This window comes from Nicotiana sylvestris, chromosome 9 (assembly GCF_000393655.2).
Source record: "Nicotiana sylvestris chromosome 9, ASM39365v2, whole genome shotgun sequence".
Lineage (NCBI taxonomy): Eukaryota > Viridiplantae > Streptophyta > Magnoliopsida > Solanales > Solanaceae > Nicotiana > Nicotiana sylvestris.
In genome coordinates this window covers 141587890-141606117 of record NC_091065.1, presented here as the reverse complement: position 1 = coordinate 141606117, position 18228 = coordinate 141587890, and the positions used below count along the sequence as shown (strand labels likewise).

General features: G+C 39.4%; 2 protein-coding genes and 1 long non-coding RNA gene across 3 annotated transcripts; 1 reads left to right on the top strand and 2 right to left on the bottom strand.

The window, feature by feature from the left end:
• Positions 1–2396: 2396 nt before the first annotated feature.
• On the bottom strand, positions 2397–3618 carry LOC138876980 (uncharacterized). Its single transcript, XR_011402301.1, has 2 exons — positions 3531–3618; positions 2397–2827 (listed from the first exon to the last, which is right to left on the bottom strand). It is a non-coding gene; the product is annotated as an uncharacterized lncRNA (long non-coding RNA).
• On the top strand, positions 3468–7732 carry LOC104217592 (uncharacterized). The gene is made up of 3 exons (XM_009767879.2): positions 3468–3798; positions 5101–5379; positions 6439–7732. The coding sequence occupies exons 1-3, from the start codon at positions 3538–3540 to the stop codon at positions 7546–7548; spliced, it is 1650 nt and encodes a 549-aa protein (XP_009766181.1). The 5' UTR covers positions 3468–3537; the 3' UTR covers positions 7549–7732.
• Positions 7733–9840: 2108 nt separating this feature from the next.
• LOC138878342 (uncharacterized) lies at positions 9841–17547 on the bottom strand. Its single transcript, XM_070158009.1, has 6 exons — positions 17219–17547; positions 12800–13022; positions 12522–12586; positions 11633–12411; positions 11088–11422; positions 9841–10740 (listed from the first exon to the last, which is right to left on the bottom strand). The coding sequence occupies exons 1-6, from the start codon at positions 17545–17547 to the stop codon at positions 9841–9843; spliced, it is 2631 nt and encodes an 876-aa protein (XP_070014110.1).
• Positions 17548–18228: the final 681 nt, after the last annotated feature.

Genomic DNA, 18228 nt, shown 5'->3' with positions numbered 1-18228 from the left:
CATGACTAAGCTCCTCGCACTTGAAGCAGCCTCTCGGTGCGAAAAATGCTGACTCTAGGTCTTACCCTAATAACCTAAATACCTACTTGAGGAACCTTGAATAGCCAGTGGATAATAGGTGCTCTCTCGAATGATGCTGAAGTAGGTCCACGCTAAAGCACCCCGAGCATGTGGTGGCACTGAATAAATGGGCCTGCTAGGCTAGCCCCTCAGGAACCGCTACATCCACTAGAATGCCGAGGCCGCTTGTCCCTCGTTGTGAACTCTCAGCCCTAGTTGTGGATAAGCTCGATCTTCCGAGCTATCTCCACAACTTGATTGTAAGGAGTCCCCATATCTGCTTCTCGGGTCAGAGAAACCTGGATCATATAGTGCAAGCCTGCAATAAACCTCCGTATTCTCTGTGCATATGTGGGGAGTATGATAGCTACATGATGAGACAACTCATAGAATCTCGCCTCATAGTCAGTCACGGACATCTGACCCTGTTTGAGACGCTCGAACTGACCCGTAACTCTTCCCTCTATGAGGGTGGGATATATCTCTCCAAGAAGAGATGTGTGAACTGGTCCTATTCAAAGGAGGTGAACCTGCTGGCCTGTTCTAGAGATAAGATTGCCACCATCTGCGAGCTTTCCCTTCTAACTGAAATGTGTTGAAGTCCACCCCATTGGACCTCACTGCCCCCATATTATGCAGCTTATCCCTGCAACGATCAATGAAATTATGTGCGTCCTCTGACTACTAACCACAAAAGACAAGAGGATAAATCCTACTCGATTTGTCCAACCGCTTCTGCTCCTCAACAGTCACGGTCGGTCTACTCTCTGCTCCAACCGCTAAAACCGCCTAAAATCGGCCAATATGCAGTTCACCTGGGTCTGATAAACAACAGCAGCGTGCCCTGACGCAAGAATGTTCCCCTCATGAACGCTAAGGGTGCCTTCCACTTTCCCCAAGCATTAGCCAATGATTTTCACGGCATCCATCCCCGCATTCACCTTCATTACCCACTCTTTATCGAGCAAGACATCCTCAGGTTCGACCTCCACTTTATTCTCGCTCGCCTCAGTGGCAGATAGTTCTTAGGATGTAAGCCCTTCGTTTGACATAACCTCGGGGGACACCTCCTGGATCTTGTTGGTGGCATTCCTCTTTTTGTTACGATTCTTCTTGCCAGCAGTATTCTAGATGTCGTTTGGGTATTGATATCGTTAATTTCTCCGGCGTTCACCACTCCATAATTTGCAACCTTGCTCTGATACCATGTTATCATGTCCTTAGTCTTGAACTAAGCGAACATGCGATATTTGACAACTCGCTCACGTTCTTGTACAACTTGCTCACAATCTGTCTATGCCAAGTCCGCCAAAGATACTACACTCAAATTGCTAAGGGAATGCTAGATAAGAAAGACAAGAGAATTTTGTTAAAGAAACTTTTGTATCGTAGAGAACTTGATTGTTTTGCTTGGTAAGTTACAAATGATGACCCTTTTTATATACTAGTTTCCAAGGGGCTATTGTGTAAATATTAATTGTGGCACAAGTCCTTTATATTTACAAGATAAGGGTTTTCCCCTAGAATTCCTTACAAGTTTAGAAGATTTAAGGACTTTTCTAGCAAATCTATAAGGATCTTAGATCTTCCAAGAAAAATGTCCATATTTCTCTAGAATCTTTCTACAAGTGCTAGCTTTCCTCCTATGTAATCTTCCGCACGGTATCAATATATGACAAATGACACCTATGTGACATGATGACATAGGAGGCCTCACAACCGGGCCTGAAAACTGAAGCTTCCAGTTTCAGCGCATGGCTGCAATGACAAATCTTAGCGCTATAGTGATAGCCTTGGGCAAGTTTTCTCTCGGTCAATTCCTTTTTCTTCACAGAAATTCTCGGCTGCAGCATAAAGAAACGTTGCTTAAGCCGTGAACTCCTTCAACTTTTTCAACCTCCAATATTGATATTTTTAAGTATTCTCGCATACTTATATGTACTTATACACTTCTAAATTGTGTAAATATTTTTATACACTTCCACAGTATTATTTTATCAGTGTCTAATATTTAAAACGCAAAACAAATTTTTTTATATCCATTAGACCTCCAAATATTATAAAAAATTTCCAGGGTGATACAATCCTAACCTCAACTTGAAAACATTTTATATATTTTTTTTAATTTTATTTTTTCATATGCAACTGTATTTTTACCAACATAGAACTGCTTTCTCTGTTAAGCAACAATAGATATATCAATTCAGCGTCTAGCAAATATTTGTGTCAATATCACTCTTCTGTGGCAATGTTCTTGATGTCTCAGTCAAAAAGCAGTTAATCAGTTTACTCATTTGATTGATATAATAAAAATAAATGCTAAAAACAATATAAAGGAGGATAAACTATATTCTTTTAGCGCATATTTCCAACAATATATGGATCACTAGTTTTTGAAATAACAATCCTTGTTGGAACACTCCTCCAAACTAGTCTCTCTTTGATTGTCATTTACATCAAATTTAGAACACTTACCCAAAGCACAACCAATGTTACAATAATAAATTTGATATTGTCCATTCACAGGTACAACAAAGTGATTTATACAGTCATTGAAACATTCTTGATCATTGCCACACCTTGCCTGGCATTTATTAACTCATCTTTGTACATCAGTTTCCCCTTCTGCAGCAAAGACCATCATCAATATGATTGCAATCCCCAATCCCAGCTTCATGTTTGCTGCTTTTTCCATTTCTCGTGTAATTTGTATTTCAAACTTCTTCTTGTTTTCTATTTGAGAAATTGATTTGGTGGTGATGTTAATCTGTCAAGTTTAAATAGAATGATATAACTGGATTATGGAAATAAAGATTCTTGGAGAAAATCTGAGTAATTATACACAATAATTATCATGTTACTTAAAATGACTAGAACATAATTATATTCGGACTAATTATACACCACATTTATCATGTTACTTAAAATGACTAGAATATAATCCAATGAACTTAATTTTTATCCTTTTTAAATTTTTGACTAATAGAGTAACTTTAAGGATATTTTTCTCGAAGTATTTTCCGTGCATTCGATATTGAGTTTTGTCAAAATCAATAGAAAAAAAAGAAGATAATTTGCTAACAATAACCTTATGCTTGGCACACCTAAGAAGCAACAGACTGAACCGAGCGTTAAAAAAAGGAGCAAAAGAACCAAAAAAATAAAAAGTAATAATACTCTCTCTATGAACTTATTTGACTGGGCACCAAGTTTAAGAAAAAATAATACTTTTAAAATTTGTAATTCTAAACAAGTCAAAAAGTGGTTCAGAGTATATATGTGGCTATAAAACATTCTTGGAATTATAAGTTTAAACTAAATTGTTACCAAATTTAGAATTATGAGTTCATTCTAAAACAAAAAAGAAATAATTTGCTAAAATTGAAACAGAGATAAAACAAACACTATAGTATTCACCGCAACTAATCCAAAAATCACAAGAACAAAGCAAAGCTTATATATACACTTACACCATCGATGAATACATCGCAGTATATGGACAGGCAGATAATGGATCTAACAAATTCACAGAGCAACAATGACTTCATCAACCTCATGAACCCTCACGAGGACATTAGCGGCAGTACAAAAGGGGAAAGTATTGTTCCGGGTTACGAATTCCGCCCGATTCGCCCAACTGGATCATCGCCGCCGAAATCTCATATTGATTCGGGTCATATCACTGGAGCTAGGGATTGGAATTCTGTTGAATTTAAAAGCAACACTTCTAGAATCAGAGTAATCGCTCGTTCTCCAGTAGTATTCTGTATTTTAAAAAATATTACAAGTATTTGCTTATACGGATGTAAGTTATGCCCTGATAGTATAAAATCAGTGAATTTTAACACGTAATAGTAGTTTAGTTATCATTTTACCAAATTACCAATTAGAGTGGAAGTATATACATCGTTTGTGTAAGGAATTTTTACACGGCCATCTTTGTCTCTTTAGCTGTTGTAGCAAGTAACCTGTCTTGTCTTATTTTATAAGATTACAAATCCACATTTTAATGAGCCTTCCTATACATATCCTTTGGTGACCTGATAGTGTTTTACACAGACAGTGATTTTGCACTATCAATGGTTTTTAACCTTGGATAACTAGTTAGTTGTCATTTTTACGAGATTACCAATTAATGCTTATCAGGAGATTTACATATTGTTACCTAATAAAAGACCTGATTTTGCAAGTATTCTTTACATCGTCAATGCATAGAATTTAAACTCTAACTTATAATGTACTATATTTTCAGTAGCAGTGTAGACACACTAGTATTCTGCACCCACTAGCTTAAAATTCTGAATCTGTCTCTAACAATGCAATGAACACTTGCTCTGTTTTATTCTCTTGTATGGGCTTTGGTTGACGACTAGTTTATCGGTGTGGAGCTTAGATATTTCTCTATTTATTGCGTCCTTTGTGGTTCATTAGTGTTGTAGTGCGGAAATTTTGACTTTGCCTCTGAGAATTGGTATTGAAGTTTGCTGTTATAGCTCTGTCTGAAAGGTTTTGGTTATTGAACCGTATTAATTTAGCTGCTTGTGAACCACTTGACCATTATGTGGTCACTGACCTTTTTGTTGTGTTTGGGCTACTGTCACAACAACATTAATTGCTTTAGTTCCAAGCAAGTTGGGTTCTGGGCTTCTCGCACATCTAGAGGATGCACCAAATGAGCTACTAGTATATTATTTAAAAACAATCTTCTACTTGGCATGTTTTATGAGCAAGAATGGTCAGCTTGTAGTTATCCAATTATCTTTTGCTATGATAAAGATTCTTAAATTGAAAAGCATCAGCAACAAAAGGACATGTACATGCCCGCGATACTCCTCGTATCATATGTGCTCTAATTGCTTGTGGACCTTATGAGGCAGCATCGTTCTTTTTTAATCTCTTTCTCATTTCACTTCTATTTTATGTGTGTTCTGCTGAATCTAGTTGGATATCTACTTGCTTTATTGGGCCAGTTTATGGAACTATACATAAGTTCTGTCAATGATATGTATCTTGTATTGTAATTTCCGTAATTCAATGCAGAATTATGGTTCTCTTGACTCACTTGCACCGGCCAAACTCAGTGGGGATAAAGATCTGAGCACTGTTGATTCATCTTTGTTATTTGAAATTGATCATACAGTGAAAGATTACGCTGATAATCTTCTACATGCAATAGAGAGCATGAGTGCTCGACTATCACAAGTAGAAACTCGAAGTCGCCAGATTGAAAGTTCTCTTGATGGCCTCAAGCTTTCTGTTGATAACAACAATGGGAGCACTGACGGAAAACTGAGACTGGTGGAAAATATTTTCAGAGAGGTATCATCTTTCATATAACTTCTTCTATATGTTTTGACTAAACTGCTCTATGAGCTGTGTAAGTGTAGGCTGCATTGTTTTATCCTTTGTTGATTATATATGAGCTTCTTTTATTTATATATTTATTTTTCCGTATTCTTGCCCATTTTTACATTAATCTTAGGAAAATTGCACTTCGCCTCTTGTATTACTGGCTCATCTTTTTTTAATATCTCTGTCCGAGCAATACCCTTTGTATAAATATACTGTTATGTCTGCTGAATAAGTTTTGGGTAGTTTCCTTGTGGTTTTAAGCTTTTACGTCATCTAAGGCATTTCAGCATGTAGGTGTTGGAGAATATGTTCGGACAATTGTTATCAATTTGCAATGGTATGATGGTTTTTGTTCTCGAGTTATGTTATTATGTACTAGTATCTGCTGCATAGACAATACTATGCTATTTATATTCTCGGCTGACTGTGGCGTATCACTTCATATTTAAAAATGGAGATATCTGAATTTGGAAATGGATCAATGTTATCAAGAACTGTTGGACTTTATGGAACTGTTTTTATTTACTGAAGTTGAAAGAGAGGATATTCTGGGTGTTCCCTATTCTGGAAGGGAAGAATCATGCCCATGGCATGTCGAATGAAACTTATCATAAGGTTCATTTGGTGATTGCTTGGTGAATTATTAACTTGCTTTTATATCTGTTTCAAAGTAGATTGAAAACTCTATAACCGATAAAAAGAATAAAAATAATGAAATATTTACTAAAGGGCAGCCAGGTGCACTAAGCTCCCGCTATGCGCGGGGTTCGGGGAAGGGCCGGACCACAAGGGTCTATAGTACGCAGCCTTACCCTATATTTCTGCAAGAGGCTGGTTCCACGGCTTGAACCCGTGACCTCCTGGTCACATGACAACAATTTTACCAGTTACGCCAAAGCTCCCCTTCAGTGAAATATTTACTAAAAGGGCTAAAAAAGAAGAAGATAAAATTTTACCTGGTTCCTTTTTCTTTTTGTATCATCATTATGAGCTATGTCATCTTCTAGTTACACAAATTTCATGTAGGTGCAAGATGGTGTACAGGTCATAAAGAATAAACAGGATATAATGAATACTCAACTACAGCTTGCAAGATTTCAAGTTCCAAAGCTTGAGCAGGAAGTAGACACCCACAATACTACACACGTGGACTCAGCACAACCTATGTCATCTGCTCCTGTTCTGTCTCACCAACAATTTCCCCCTGTTATTGCGCTTGCTCAACCGCCTTTCGCTCTTCCTCCACCTAATGCTCCTCCACCCCCTCCGCAACAGAATTCACTATCTCAAACTCAGCTTCAGAACCAGTTGGCCCAGAACCCAATTCCTTCCGGCACTCAAAAAGAAACTTATCTCCCACCGATTAGTCAGGCACCAGGAAACTCTAGTCAGCAGTACCAGCTGCCGGCACCGCAGCAGCCACAGACCTCTATCCCACCACCTCCACATCAAGGGTATCAGCCTTCGCCTTCACCGCTGTACTCGCAGCCATCTCCACCTCTTCAAGGGCATCTGCCTTATACATCTGTTAATCGCTCACAACCTCAACCTCCATTGAGCCGTCATCCTGAGGAGAGACATCATATAGCATCGCAGAATTATTCATTACCAAATACCAGTCAACCTCCCTCTAATCCATCAAGTGGAGCCCCTGCGTCCCTGCAGTTTTACGCAGCTTACTCTAATATGTTTGAGCCCCCATCTGGCAGACAGGTTTCTGGATTTTCTGGTGCTCATGGTTCATCCACTGGCCCGGGTGAATCTTATCCTTATAGCGGTTCCCCTGTCCAGTATGGCAGTGACTCCCCTTTTAAATCGCAGCAACTTGCTTCGACCGCAATGGGCCAGAGTGGTGGAAGTGGTTATCCACACCTCCCCACAGCAAGAATATTACCTCAAGCACTACCTACCACTTCTGCAGTTGGTAGTGGGTCTAGTTCTCCTCGTACTGGAACTAGAGTTCCTATTGATGATGTAGTTGATAAAGTGACAAATATGGGATTTTCAAGAGACCAAGTAAGAGCAACAGTGCGGAGATTGACAGAGAATGGACAGTCAGTTGATTTGAATGTGGTATTGGACAAGTTGATGAATAATGGGGAAAGCCAGCCGCCACAAGGCTGGAATGGTAGATAATATGTTTTCCTCTAATTCATGTTTCTGTACAGAAGTAGTTTGAGTTACATAGATCAGATTTGGAAATAAAGAAAATCATACCAAATTTTGATAAAAGAAAATATTTGTTTGGATTTAAGCGGCTCTGTTTACTTGTGTCATAAAACTTCATTCTTGTGCTTACACAGTTTTTGTTGTTCATTAATGTGACATCTCGGTTCCCTTTGTGCATTTCTTCTCTCTTTCTTGTAATGATTAGAGAAAACTCTGTATTTTCTATTTAGCCACTAGTGCTATTAAAAGTCATTGCTTCATCGTTTGAAGAAATGTGAAGCGAAGGATTATTGCTTTATTGGCAACGCCAGGCGCTTCAAACAACAACGCTCAAAGTAATCCTGGCGTGATGCGAATGATTTTTTGAATGTCAACTTTGATGAATTGGATCAATATTAGTATTACTGTGTATTGGATGCAGTAAAGAGTTATCTTAATTGAAATTTGATAACTATTTTGTTAAGTTCTTATATCCGTGGTTTTCTTTTAATCTCCGTAAAGTGTGCGCTTCACCACTCGTTTTTTTTTTTTTTTTTTTTAGTAAATCCACTGGTAAGGTGCCTAGGGTTAGTTTTTATATATATAAAATTCAAAAACAAAACAAAATGTCAGGAGATCTAACAAGATGAAAGAAATAAACTTTGCCGAATACATAGTGCATATTATCAATGTTGAGCAATGTACTCAACATTGATATCACATAATGTAAACTAATAAAGCAACGAAACTGACGTATAAAAACTAGCCCTGTGGAAGTGGTGTGATCCTCAAACAATTCCCCTGCCCAGTAACTCTGCCTGGGCATCCTTCCTCGCGTGAAATAGCCATCTTTTGCATCTTGCATTATCCATATTTGTGGTGATGAGCTCAATAAGCCACTATCATTATGTCCATTGTGCTGTATATGATTAATACAAATGCATTGTACCAGCTGTAACACCTTGTGATTCACCGCAACTGCTCTGCAAAATATGGCACCTTTATACCAACAATTGTGAGCATGAGTGAGTTTGCATAGTTTGCTGGAGAAATAATTTGAGTTCAAGCAACACTGGGGGACAAATTTTACTTGGGAGCCTTCATGGTATATGGAGGTAATGAGGTGCACTGAAATTTTAGTCCACAATGCACTCATCACTCCCATTTTTGAGCACCAAACTCCCATGTCATAGCTGATCATCGAGCACCTGGCAGCAGTAGTTCCTCCCGAGTATTTCTTTTGATGAGACTAGTAAGCTGCATTTTATTCATATCCATTGTCTGACTATTGCAGCTTTCATTTTGGGGTAGTGATTGATATGTACAAATGGCAACGAGTTCGAGTCTAATCCACTTAAGACTGCCCTGCCCATTATCCTCTTTAGCCTGCATGCTTATGCTTACTATTGGTCTTTCACTAAAGGAATGAGCACTATATGCTAATACCACTCTATGGGGTCTAATCAATAAGTAAGGCATGTTCACAGTAAAGTTTCCTGCAAAATATAAAATTATGTTAGTGAAACACAGTAGCCCCATGCTTTCCTCTATAGGATTTGAACATGGCAATTGGCTATCTGATTTCCAACAGAACCAATATGTTCTGCTTTGCCTGGCTCCCTATATGTATTATTGACACAAAGGTACTGATATTTCTCCCTTAGAAGGTCCCAATTGGCCGCATTCTGCATTGCATCGACTGGCCAGCTACTATGCTCATAGGCGATCCAGCACTGTTTGGTATTCAAATCATGCGAGTTCCAGCATGAATGTGATGAACCCTTTGTGAGGCCCCAATCCTGAGAATTAATATTAGTGAGATACACTGAGAATTTACTCCCCAATACAATCTTTAGTCCCTCTTTTGCCTGCCAATCAATCCAGTCGCACATGATTTCCTCTATCCAATATCTGGGCAGCTTTCTATCATGAAATTGATATTTATACGAGGGGCTGAATCATTACAAGGTGTTAAGATACACCTTGGAAGATTGAAAGTCCATATTTCACACCCTAGTACACTGAAAGTCATCATTGCTTCCATGCTTGTGCCTACTATCAATCCAACTTCAAGGGAATGAGCGTCAAACGCTAATACCACCCATTGAAATTGAATGAAATAGTAAGGCATGTATACAGTAACATCCCTTGCAAAAAAGAAAATATGGTTAGTCAAAATTCCTACCACCATGTTCTCCTCCAAAAGGATTTGAATAGGATGGGTATTAGTTATACTCCAGGCCTTTTCTTCCGCCAGTGTATTCTGTTTCCCCATGTCCCTTAACTCCTTGCTACTTTGACTCTCAAGTATGGACATTTTAATTTATCCACATTTACAGTTCTCCTCCCAGTTGTGTCAAGGTGATGAAACTCATGGCACTCAATATCCCCCACATCCAATGCATAATTGGCCAAATGCTCTGTCAATTTATTTCCTTCTCTAAAGATATGTGAAACAGTACCATTGCACAGTTCCAGCATCTCCCTTATCTCCACTATATCTTCAGCAATAATCCATGGTGGCTTCCAAATTCCAGTAATGACTCTTTTAAGCATCATTGAGTCAGTTTGTATCCAAATATTGGTCAGATCAGGATTTATACAATATCTCAGTGCCTCTTGGATTGTCACTACCTCTGCTACTGTGTTTGTACCCTCCTGTATTTCCTTCCCTCGAGCATATATAACCTCACCATATTCATATCTTATACAGAAACCATATGAGCTTCTGCCTGGATTACCCCTTGCTGCTCCATCCGCGTTAATTTTTATCCACCCACTACTAGGAAGTTCCCAAATCACCTTATCAACCTTCAAACTAGGAGTATAGTTTTCCATTATCTGAAGCATATCTGGCCATCTGGGAGGAACATTAAGCATGCTTGGCTTCCTAACCTTGATCAATGATTGAAGAGTAATGGACACTTGATATACCACCCTATTGATAGACACCACCTCACCATGTTTATAACTGTTTCTCCTCTTCCACAACTCCCCAACGATTATGCAAGGAAGGGCTTGAAATATTGGCTTCAGTCTAGGAATTACTTGTGCAGTCCAACATTTAACTATTGCTTGGTGTAAGTTTAGCCCCTCTAGTGCAAAACCAGCAAACGAGAAAAAATAAGACCACACCCTTCTAGCTGCATATGATGTGAAAAAAACATGATTCACTGATTCCTAATCTGGATTGACACAGCACCAGCACTTAGAAGGCATAAAGTATCCCAACCATCTCGGCGCATCATCCAATGGCAGTATACCCTTCCATAATTTCCACATGAAGAATGATATTTTGAAAGGAAGTCCTTTCACCCACATTTTGCTATATGAACTGGCTGAATCTCTCCTACTCCTTAGAAACTCCCAAGCTGACCTCACACTAAATTCACCACTAGTTTCTAAGCTCCAGCATGGCTTATCAAGGCCCTCAAGTACTGGAGGTTTGATATTCTCCAAAATGTTAGTAGCTAAATCTTCTGGCAGAATACCTCTCAAAACATCTTCACTCCACTCCCCTCATGTACCACATCATAAATGTTATGAATAGATTCATCACAAAAGCAATCTGGAGGGGTGACAAAATACAGTGCACCAAGCCCTGTCAAGTTATCAAACCAAAAAAGAGATGATCCCATCTTAGGTTGCCATACTATTTGCTGTTCAATAATATCTCTGCATTCCAACATTTTTCTCCATATATGAGACCCATTTCTCCATGGTACAATCAAAGCATTCAACTTTTTGCAGTACTTTTGGCTCATGAAAGAACTCCATAATGATGGTTTAGTATGAAAGTTCCACCACAGTTTATAAAATAACATTTTTGACATGTCATGTGGAGACCTAAATCCTACACCTCCTTCATCATAAGAAAAGCATAGTTTAGGCCAAGATATCCAGTGTCTAGCTCTACCATCAATCGAATTACTCCAAAAGAACCTAGCAAACAACTTGTGCAGCTTGTTTATCACAAAAGCAGGAGGATTAATTGCTTAAAGTAGATGGATAGGCATGCTTTGTAATACATTGGAAATCAGAACTGCTCTCCCTCCTATGGACAGTAATTTACCCTTCCACGACTGTAACTGATCCAAAATCTTTTTCATAAGCCCTTCATGATAATTCATCCTTCTTCTAGAGTAAAATATTGGACATCCAAGGTATGTAAAGGGAAACTCTCGTCTTTGAATTCCAGTGATTCTTTGGACCTTCCTCACCACTTCATCATCAGTGGAGTGGTGCATGTATACTGCTGATTTGGACTTGTTTATCAACTGCCTAGCTACTTCATATGCATATATCACCTCCATGATCAACTGAACTGAGGTAAAATCTGATGATGAAAATATGATCGTATCATCTGCATAAGCTAGATGATTGATATTTGGACTCCACTTAGGTAAACCAAAGCCACAAAAATAAAGATTCAAATGAAGAGCATTTAGACCCCTTGATAATGCTTTTGCTGCCAAAATGAATAAGGTGGGGGATAGTGGATCTTCCTGTTTAACTCCTCTCGTGGACTTGAAAAATCCATATGGTTGTCCATTGATTAGGACAGAGTACCAGTTATTAGATACAATGCCAAAAATCAATCTAATAAATCTTTCACAGAAGCCCATCTTTCTCAACACCTTGGTTAGAAATAACCATGATAACCTATTGTATGCCTTGGTCATGTTACGCTTCATTACAACATTAGGGCCTTCTTTTGTTCTCAATCTTATATTAGTGATGATTTCTTGCATAAGTAGAACATTCTCAACAATAATCCTCCCTTTCACAAAACCAGCTTGCTCATCTGAAATAAGGCTAGGAAGAAGACCAGCTAACCTCTCATGTATAACTCTTGAAAACACTTTGTTGATGAAGTTGCTAAGATTGATAGGTCGCATATCTGAAAAGTTGTCACCTCTTTCTTTTTAGGCAGCAACACCAAGTTAGTGCGAGTCACATACCTGGGTAATTCCTGCCCACTGAAAAAAGCTTTCACCATTTCAATCACATCATCTCCAATGATATCCTAACAAGCCTGAAAAAAGCTACCATTGAAACTATCTGGACCTCCGGCACTCTCTCCACTCAAGCCAAAAACTGCCTGCTTGACTTCATCTGCTGAAGGTTGTCGTATTAATTCTTGATTCTGTTCAGCCTCTAAAATGTGTGGTATATGATCAATAATACCAAGCGCAGAAGGGACGACGTCTTCTTTGAATTGTGCCTAAAAAAAGTTTACTGCCTCCTCAGCCATAGCGACAATATCTTCTAGCCAATTTCCCTCACCATCTTGTATTCTTTTTAGCTGAAATCTCTTCCTTCTTCCATTAACATGCACATGAAAAAATATTGTGTTCCTATCTCCATCTTGGAACCAAGTCATACCAGCTTTCTGCTTCCAAAATTCCTCCTTTAATGCCAGAAATTTGAACAAGTCAGCTTGTACATTGTGCAATCTTTCCCTGTTTTGCAGAGTTAGATTTAGTTCAAATTATGTTTCATGAACCTTCACAACCTCCTCCAAACTTGATATCTTCTAATAAATGTCCCCATATGTTGCTTTTCTCCAAGTTGAAAGTGCCTTCTTTACCTTCTTTGTAATTGAAAAGAGTAAATGGATTAGCAAAGAAGTCTGCCTTCCAATTCTCCTTCACTACTGTCATGACCCAACCTCGGGAGGCGCGACTGGCGCTCAATCGAGTGATCCCAACTGAGCAAGCCTTATCAAACACTACCTACCTAGCTCAATATGAATAAGGACACCATGCTTCCGTTTATTTAACCAAGGGAAGATAGTGCATCCCACATTACTAGTTCATTTTAAATCACCACATCAAACCATAAATGAGTTCCGAGGTCCCATACATTTATACTTTAGAGAAACGGGAATTAGAATTGCAACATAGTTAGTACACCCATCCGACACCCGCACATGACTCACACATATGTCTACGAAGCCTCTAAGGATGTAAAATACAAGTATGACAATGCCGGCAACAAGGCCCTGGCTATACCTCAAAAGTGAAAGTCCACAATACAAATATATATAATACAACCCCTTGAAGGAGAAAGGGGCTCACTAAGATCTTGAGGAGAGGGATGCTTCGCTACACACGACCAACACTATCCGCTATGGAGACACCTACATTCATTAAAAAAAATGTAGCGCCCCCGACAAAAGAGACGTTAGTACCATCGAATAGCACAAGTATGTATAACTAAACACCATCAAATTAGAAAGAACTTTCATACACAAAGAAGGAAATCACAAGTATCACTCCAAAGCTTTAAATGATCACAACATTATCAACATCAAAGAATTACACAACCTTCACGTCATGTTTCCATAGCCTTTAGTTGGCAATTTCATACTGTTCCACATCGTTTACGTTACCACCGCTATCTTGAGCGGAGTCCGATCTCGACCCGATCGGCTAGGCCGTCTCCTGGAGACATTACCAATATTCTATTCACACTTTCCAGTTTCAATCATCAATGCATAACCGTCATGTGTATATGTCATGGCGTCCGATCACGGCCCGATCGGCTATGCCGCCTTACCGAGGCGTTATCATTTTCCATTATTCATCTCATTCCAATCTTTGGTTACACATGTATTAGTTTACCGACACTTGGGGCCACAATTTTCACATTCCACAATTCACGTTTCACATTGTTCCCATTTTCAACATTAGGTTTGTAATTCAAGAGAGTATGGCAAAAAAGAGCAAATAAGGCTGTAGGCGTAGATGAGACTTCATGTAAATAGCATAACAACGCACTTAAATTTCAATCTAAGGTCTAAGCATTTCGATACATGATTCATAGCCCTTGCACCTTTTAAAATTATCAAGAATAGCACGTTGATCAATTTGAGACACAGTTTCCATGCATATAAGGTTGCAACACCAAGTCAAGTGAAATAGCAATCAATACAACAATTCAATTTAGTCTTACTGTACTCACACAACCAACGATGAAGCTCAATTTTTAAAAGACGGGGTTTTAGCCATACATACCTCAATAAAGCTTTCCTTATTCCTTACAAAATTCCAGAACTTTTAGCACTTCGATCTATTGTGTAAGAATTACAAATTAAACCGAGAATTAGAGACGAGATTGAGATTCTAGCTTGTTTTGAGCATACTATCAAACACTAAAGGGGCATTGTGATCTTAGGCCCTTTTTGAGAGAAATTTCTATCATTCTATACCCCAATTGCTTTTCTTTTTAGTTCACTATCCCCTCAACACTCTAAGGTTTGATATGCATGCAAGAAATCCACTCTTATACCAATGAATTACCTCACTAATGACCCCCTTATAGCTAAGTATAAAAATAAGAGCTGAGGTGATAAAGCCTTACCTCTTGGGATGAGGGTTTAGGTCCCTCACTTGATTATCTTCAATAATTTACCCAGGATTCATGAAGTAATTTGATGAGAAGAACTTTCCCTCTCTTAGACCCCTCTCTCTAACTCTAGAAATATCAGGAAATAGGCTCAAAATGAGCTATTACACCGAATATAACGATAGGGGGTCGGGTTTAAAATTTAGAAAATTGGAGCCCTGAGTCAGATCTGCGATCGCCTTTTGCGACCGCTAAGTCGACATGCAGTTCGCATAATGGACCGCAAAAATACTCCCCCAAACCTGAACACACTATCTGGGTATGCGGCAGAAATGCAGTTTGCATACCCGTTCTACGGTCGCATAATACACCGCAGAACTGCCCCTTACAAAATACCAAAGGAATTATGCGACGATTATGCGGTCTGCATATCGGTTATGCGATAGCATAATCGACCGCATAGTTGACCTCAAATTGACCAACACACTGAATCACATTGCGGCGACTATGCGGTCCGCATACCTGATATGCGACCGCAGAATCACATTTTTCTGGAAAATATTATTTCTTGACTTTTTAGAGCATAAATCAGTCAAAAAGGTCCGAACCGCGGCGAGCAAGAATTTTACGCATCACTAACACATGATCCTAATTGCCACTACGAGCTTTCGGGTTTAGAGTGGAAATTTTCACGGGTCCTCACATCCTCCCCCACTTAAGATCATTCATCCTCCAATGAGGATCAAGGTTCACTTATTAGCAGTCTTTGTATAATCTTCTGCTCTTTGCAACCTGAAACATATTCATAGACCCCAAATTTAGCTAACTCCCTAAATTTCCGAAAATTTTGCCAGAGTTTCCTCTGAATTTAGGCCTATCCACCTGTCAGAGAGCCCCAGAAACATATCCTAACTGCATGTACACATTCCATAGACATAAGACATAACATAACTCATATAATACTAACCATGGCCGCATGGCCAACCTATAACCGAAACAGGACAGTTTTACATAGATCAAGTCTAAAGATGATAGTTCATAGGAGCTAAATGCATAAAAGCTATTACATGACTATTCAAACAAATGTGGATACTTCCTTTTCATTTCATCCTCGGCTTCCCAAGTGGCTTCCTCAACTTGCTGGTTCAGCCATAATACTTTCACGGACGCAATTTCCTTATTTCTCAATTTCCAAACCTGTCTATCAAGAATGGCAACTGGAACTTCTTCATATGAAAGTTCTTCATTTACCTCCATAGTTTCAACTGTCACAATAGTGGACGGATCTCCCACTACCTTCCTCAACATGGACACATGAAAAATCGGGTGTACTAAGGACATTTAGGGTGGTATCTCGAGCTTGTATGCCACCTGACCAATCATCTGAACGATTCTGTATGGTCCGACATACCCCAGGCTCAATTTTCCCTTCTTTATAAATCGCATGATTCCCTTCATAGGGGAAACCTTCAGAAATACCCAATCATCTTCTTTGAACTCTAAATCTCTGCTACGCATATCTAAATAGGATTTTTGGCGACTCTGAGCAGTTTTCAATCTCTCCTTAATAATCTTGACTTTTTCCATGGCCTGATGCATGAGGTCCGGCCCTATCAATTCCACTTCTCCAACCTCGAACCACCCAATGGGAGACCTACATCTCCTACTATACAGTGCTTCGAATGGTGCCATCTGGATACTAGTGTGGAAGATGTTGTTGTAAGCAAATTATATGAGTGGAAAATGGTCATCCCAACTACCCTTGAAATCAAGAATACAAGCGCGCAACATGTCTTCAAGCGTCTGAATAGTTCGCTCTGCTTGACCATAGGTTTGTGGATGAAAATCTGTGCTAAGATTTACCTGCGTACCCAAACCTTGATGAAACGTCTTCCAAAAGTTGGCTGTGAACTGAGCCCCTCGATCTGAAATGATTGAAACTAGAGTGCCATGTAACCTGACTATTTCTTTGATATACAACTGAGCGTACCGTTCCACTGTGTCGGTAGATTTGACTGGCAGAAAGTGCGCTGACTTTGTGAGTCGACCAACAATTACCCAAATTGAGTCAAACTTGCGCGGAGTGCGTGGTAACCCTACCACAAAATCCATGTTGATCCTCTCCCATTTCCACATTGGAATTTCTATGCTTTGAGCCAATCCACCGGGCCTTTGGTGTTCGGCCTTTACTTGCTGACAACTCGGACATTTTGCCACAAAGTCCGCCACATCTTTCTTCATGTTATTCCACCAATAAATTTCCTTGATATCATGATACATTTTTGTGGAACCTAGGTGCACGAAATACCTGGAAGTGTGAGCTTCTGCCATGATCCTTTCCCGAAGACCGTCGATATTAGGAACACATAGAAGGTCTTGGTACCGTAGGGTACCATCATTCATGCCCAAGGAAAAAGCTATGGTTTTGTGTTTGAGAATACTCTCTTTCAGTTGTGCTAACAACGAATCCACAAATTGCTTCTCTTTCACCTCTGCCACAAGCGATGATTCAGCCCTATTCTGCACAATTACCCCTCCTTCATTAGAGTCCGCAAGGCGAACTACCAAACTATCTAACTGGTGAACCTCCCTTGCCAACGACCTCTGATGGGCCTCCAAATGAGCTAAACTTCCCATGGATTTTCGACTAAGTGCATCTGCCACAACATTAGCCTTTCCCGGGTGATAGAGAATATCAATGTCATAGTCCTTGAGTAACTCTAGCCATCTTCTTTGCCTCAAATTCAACTCTTTCTGCTTGAAAATATATTGAAGGCTCTTTTGATCCGTAAATACATCCACATGGACCCCATACAAATAATGTCGCCAAATCTTTAGCGCAAACACCACTGCTGCCAGCTCTAAGTCATAAGTTGGATAGTTCTTCTCATGATTATTGAGTTGCCTAGAAGCATAGGCTATAACCTTGCCGTGTTGCATTAACACACACCCAAGCCCGACTCTCGAAGCATCGCAATACACTACAAACCCCTCTGTACCCTCTGGAAGGGCTAACACCGGTGCTGTTTCCAATCTTGACTTCAATTCTTGGAAACTATTTTCACAAGCATCGGACCACAGGAATTAAACTACTTTCTACGTCAATTTAGTCAATGGAGAGGCAAGAGTAGAAAACCCCTCCACAAACCTCCTGTAGTACCCAGCTAAACCCAAGAAACTATGAATTTCAATTGGAGTTGTAGGTCTAGGCCAATTCTTCACTGCCACAATCTTTTGAGGATCAACCATAATTCCTTCCCCGGAAACGACATGATCCAAGAACGCGACAGATTCAAGCCAAAATTCACATTTTAAAAA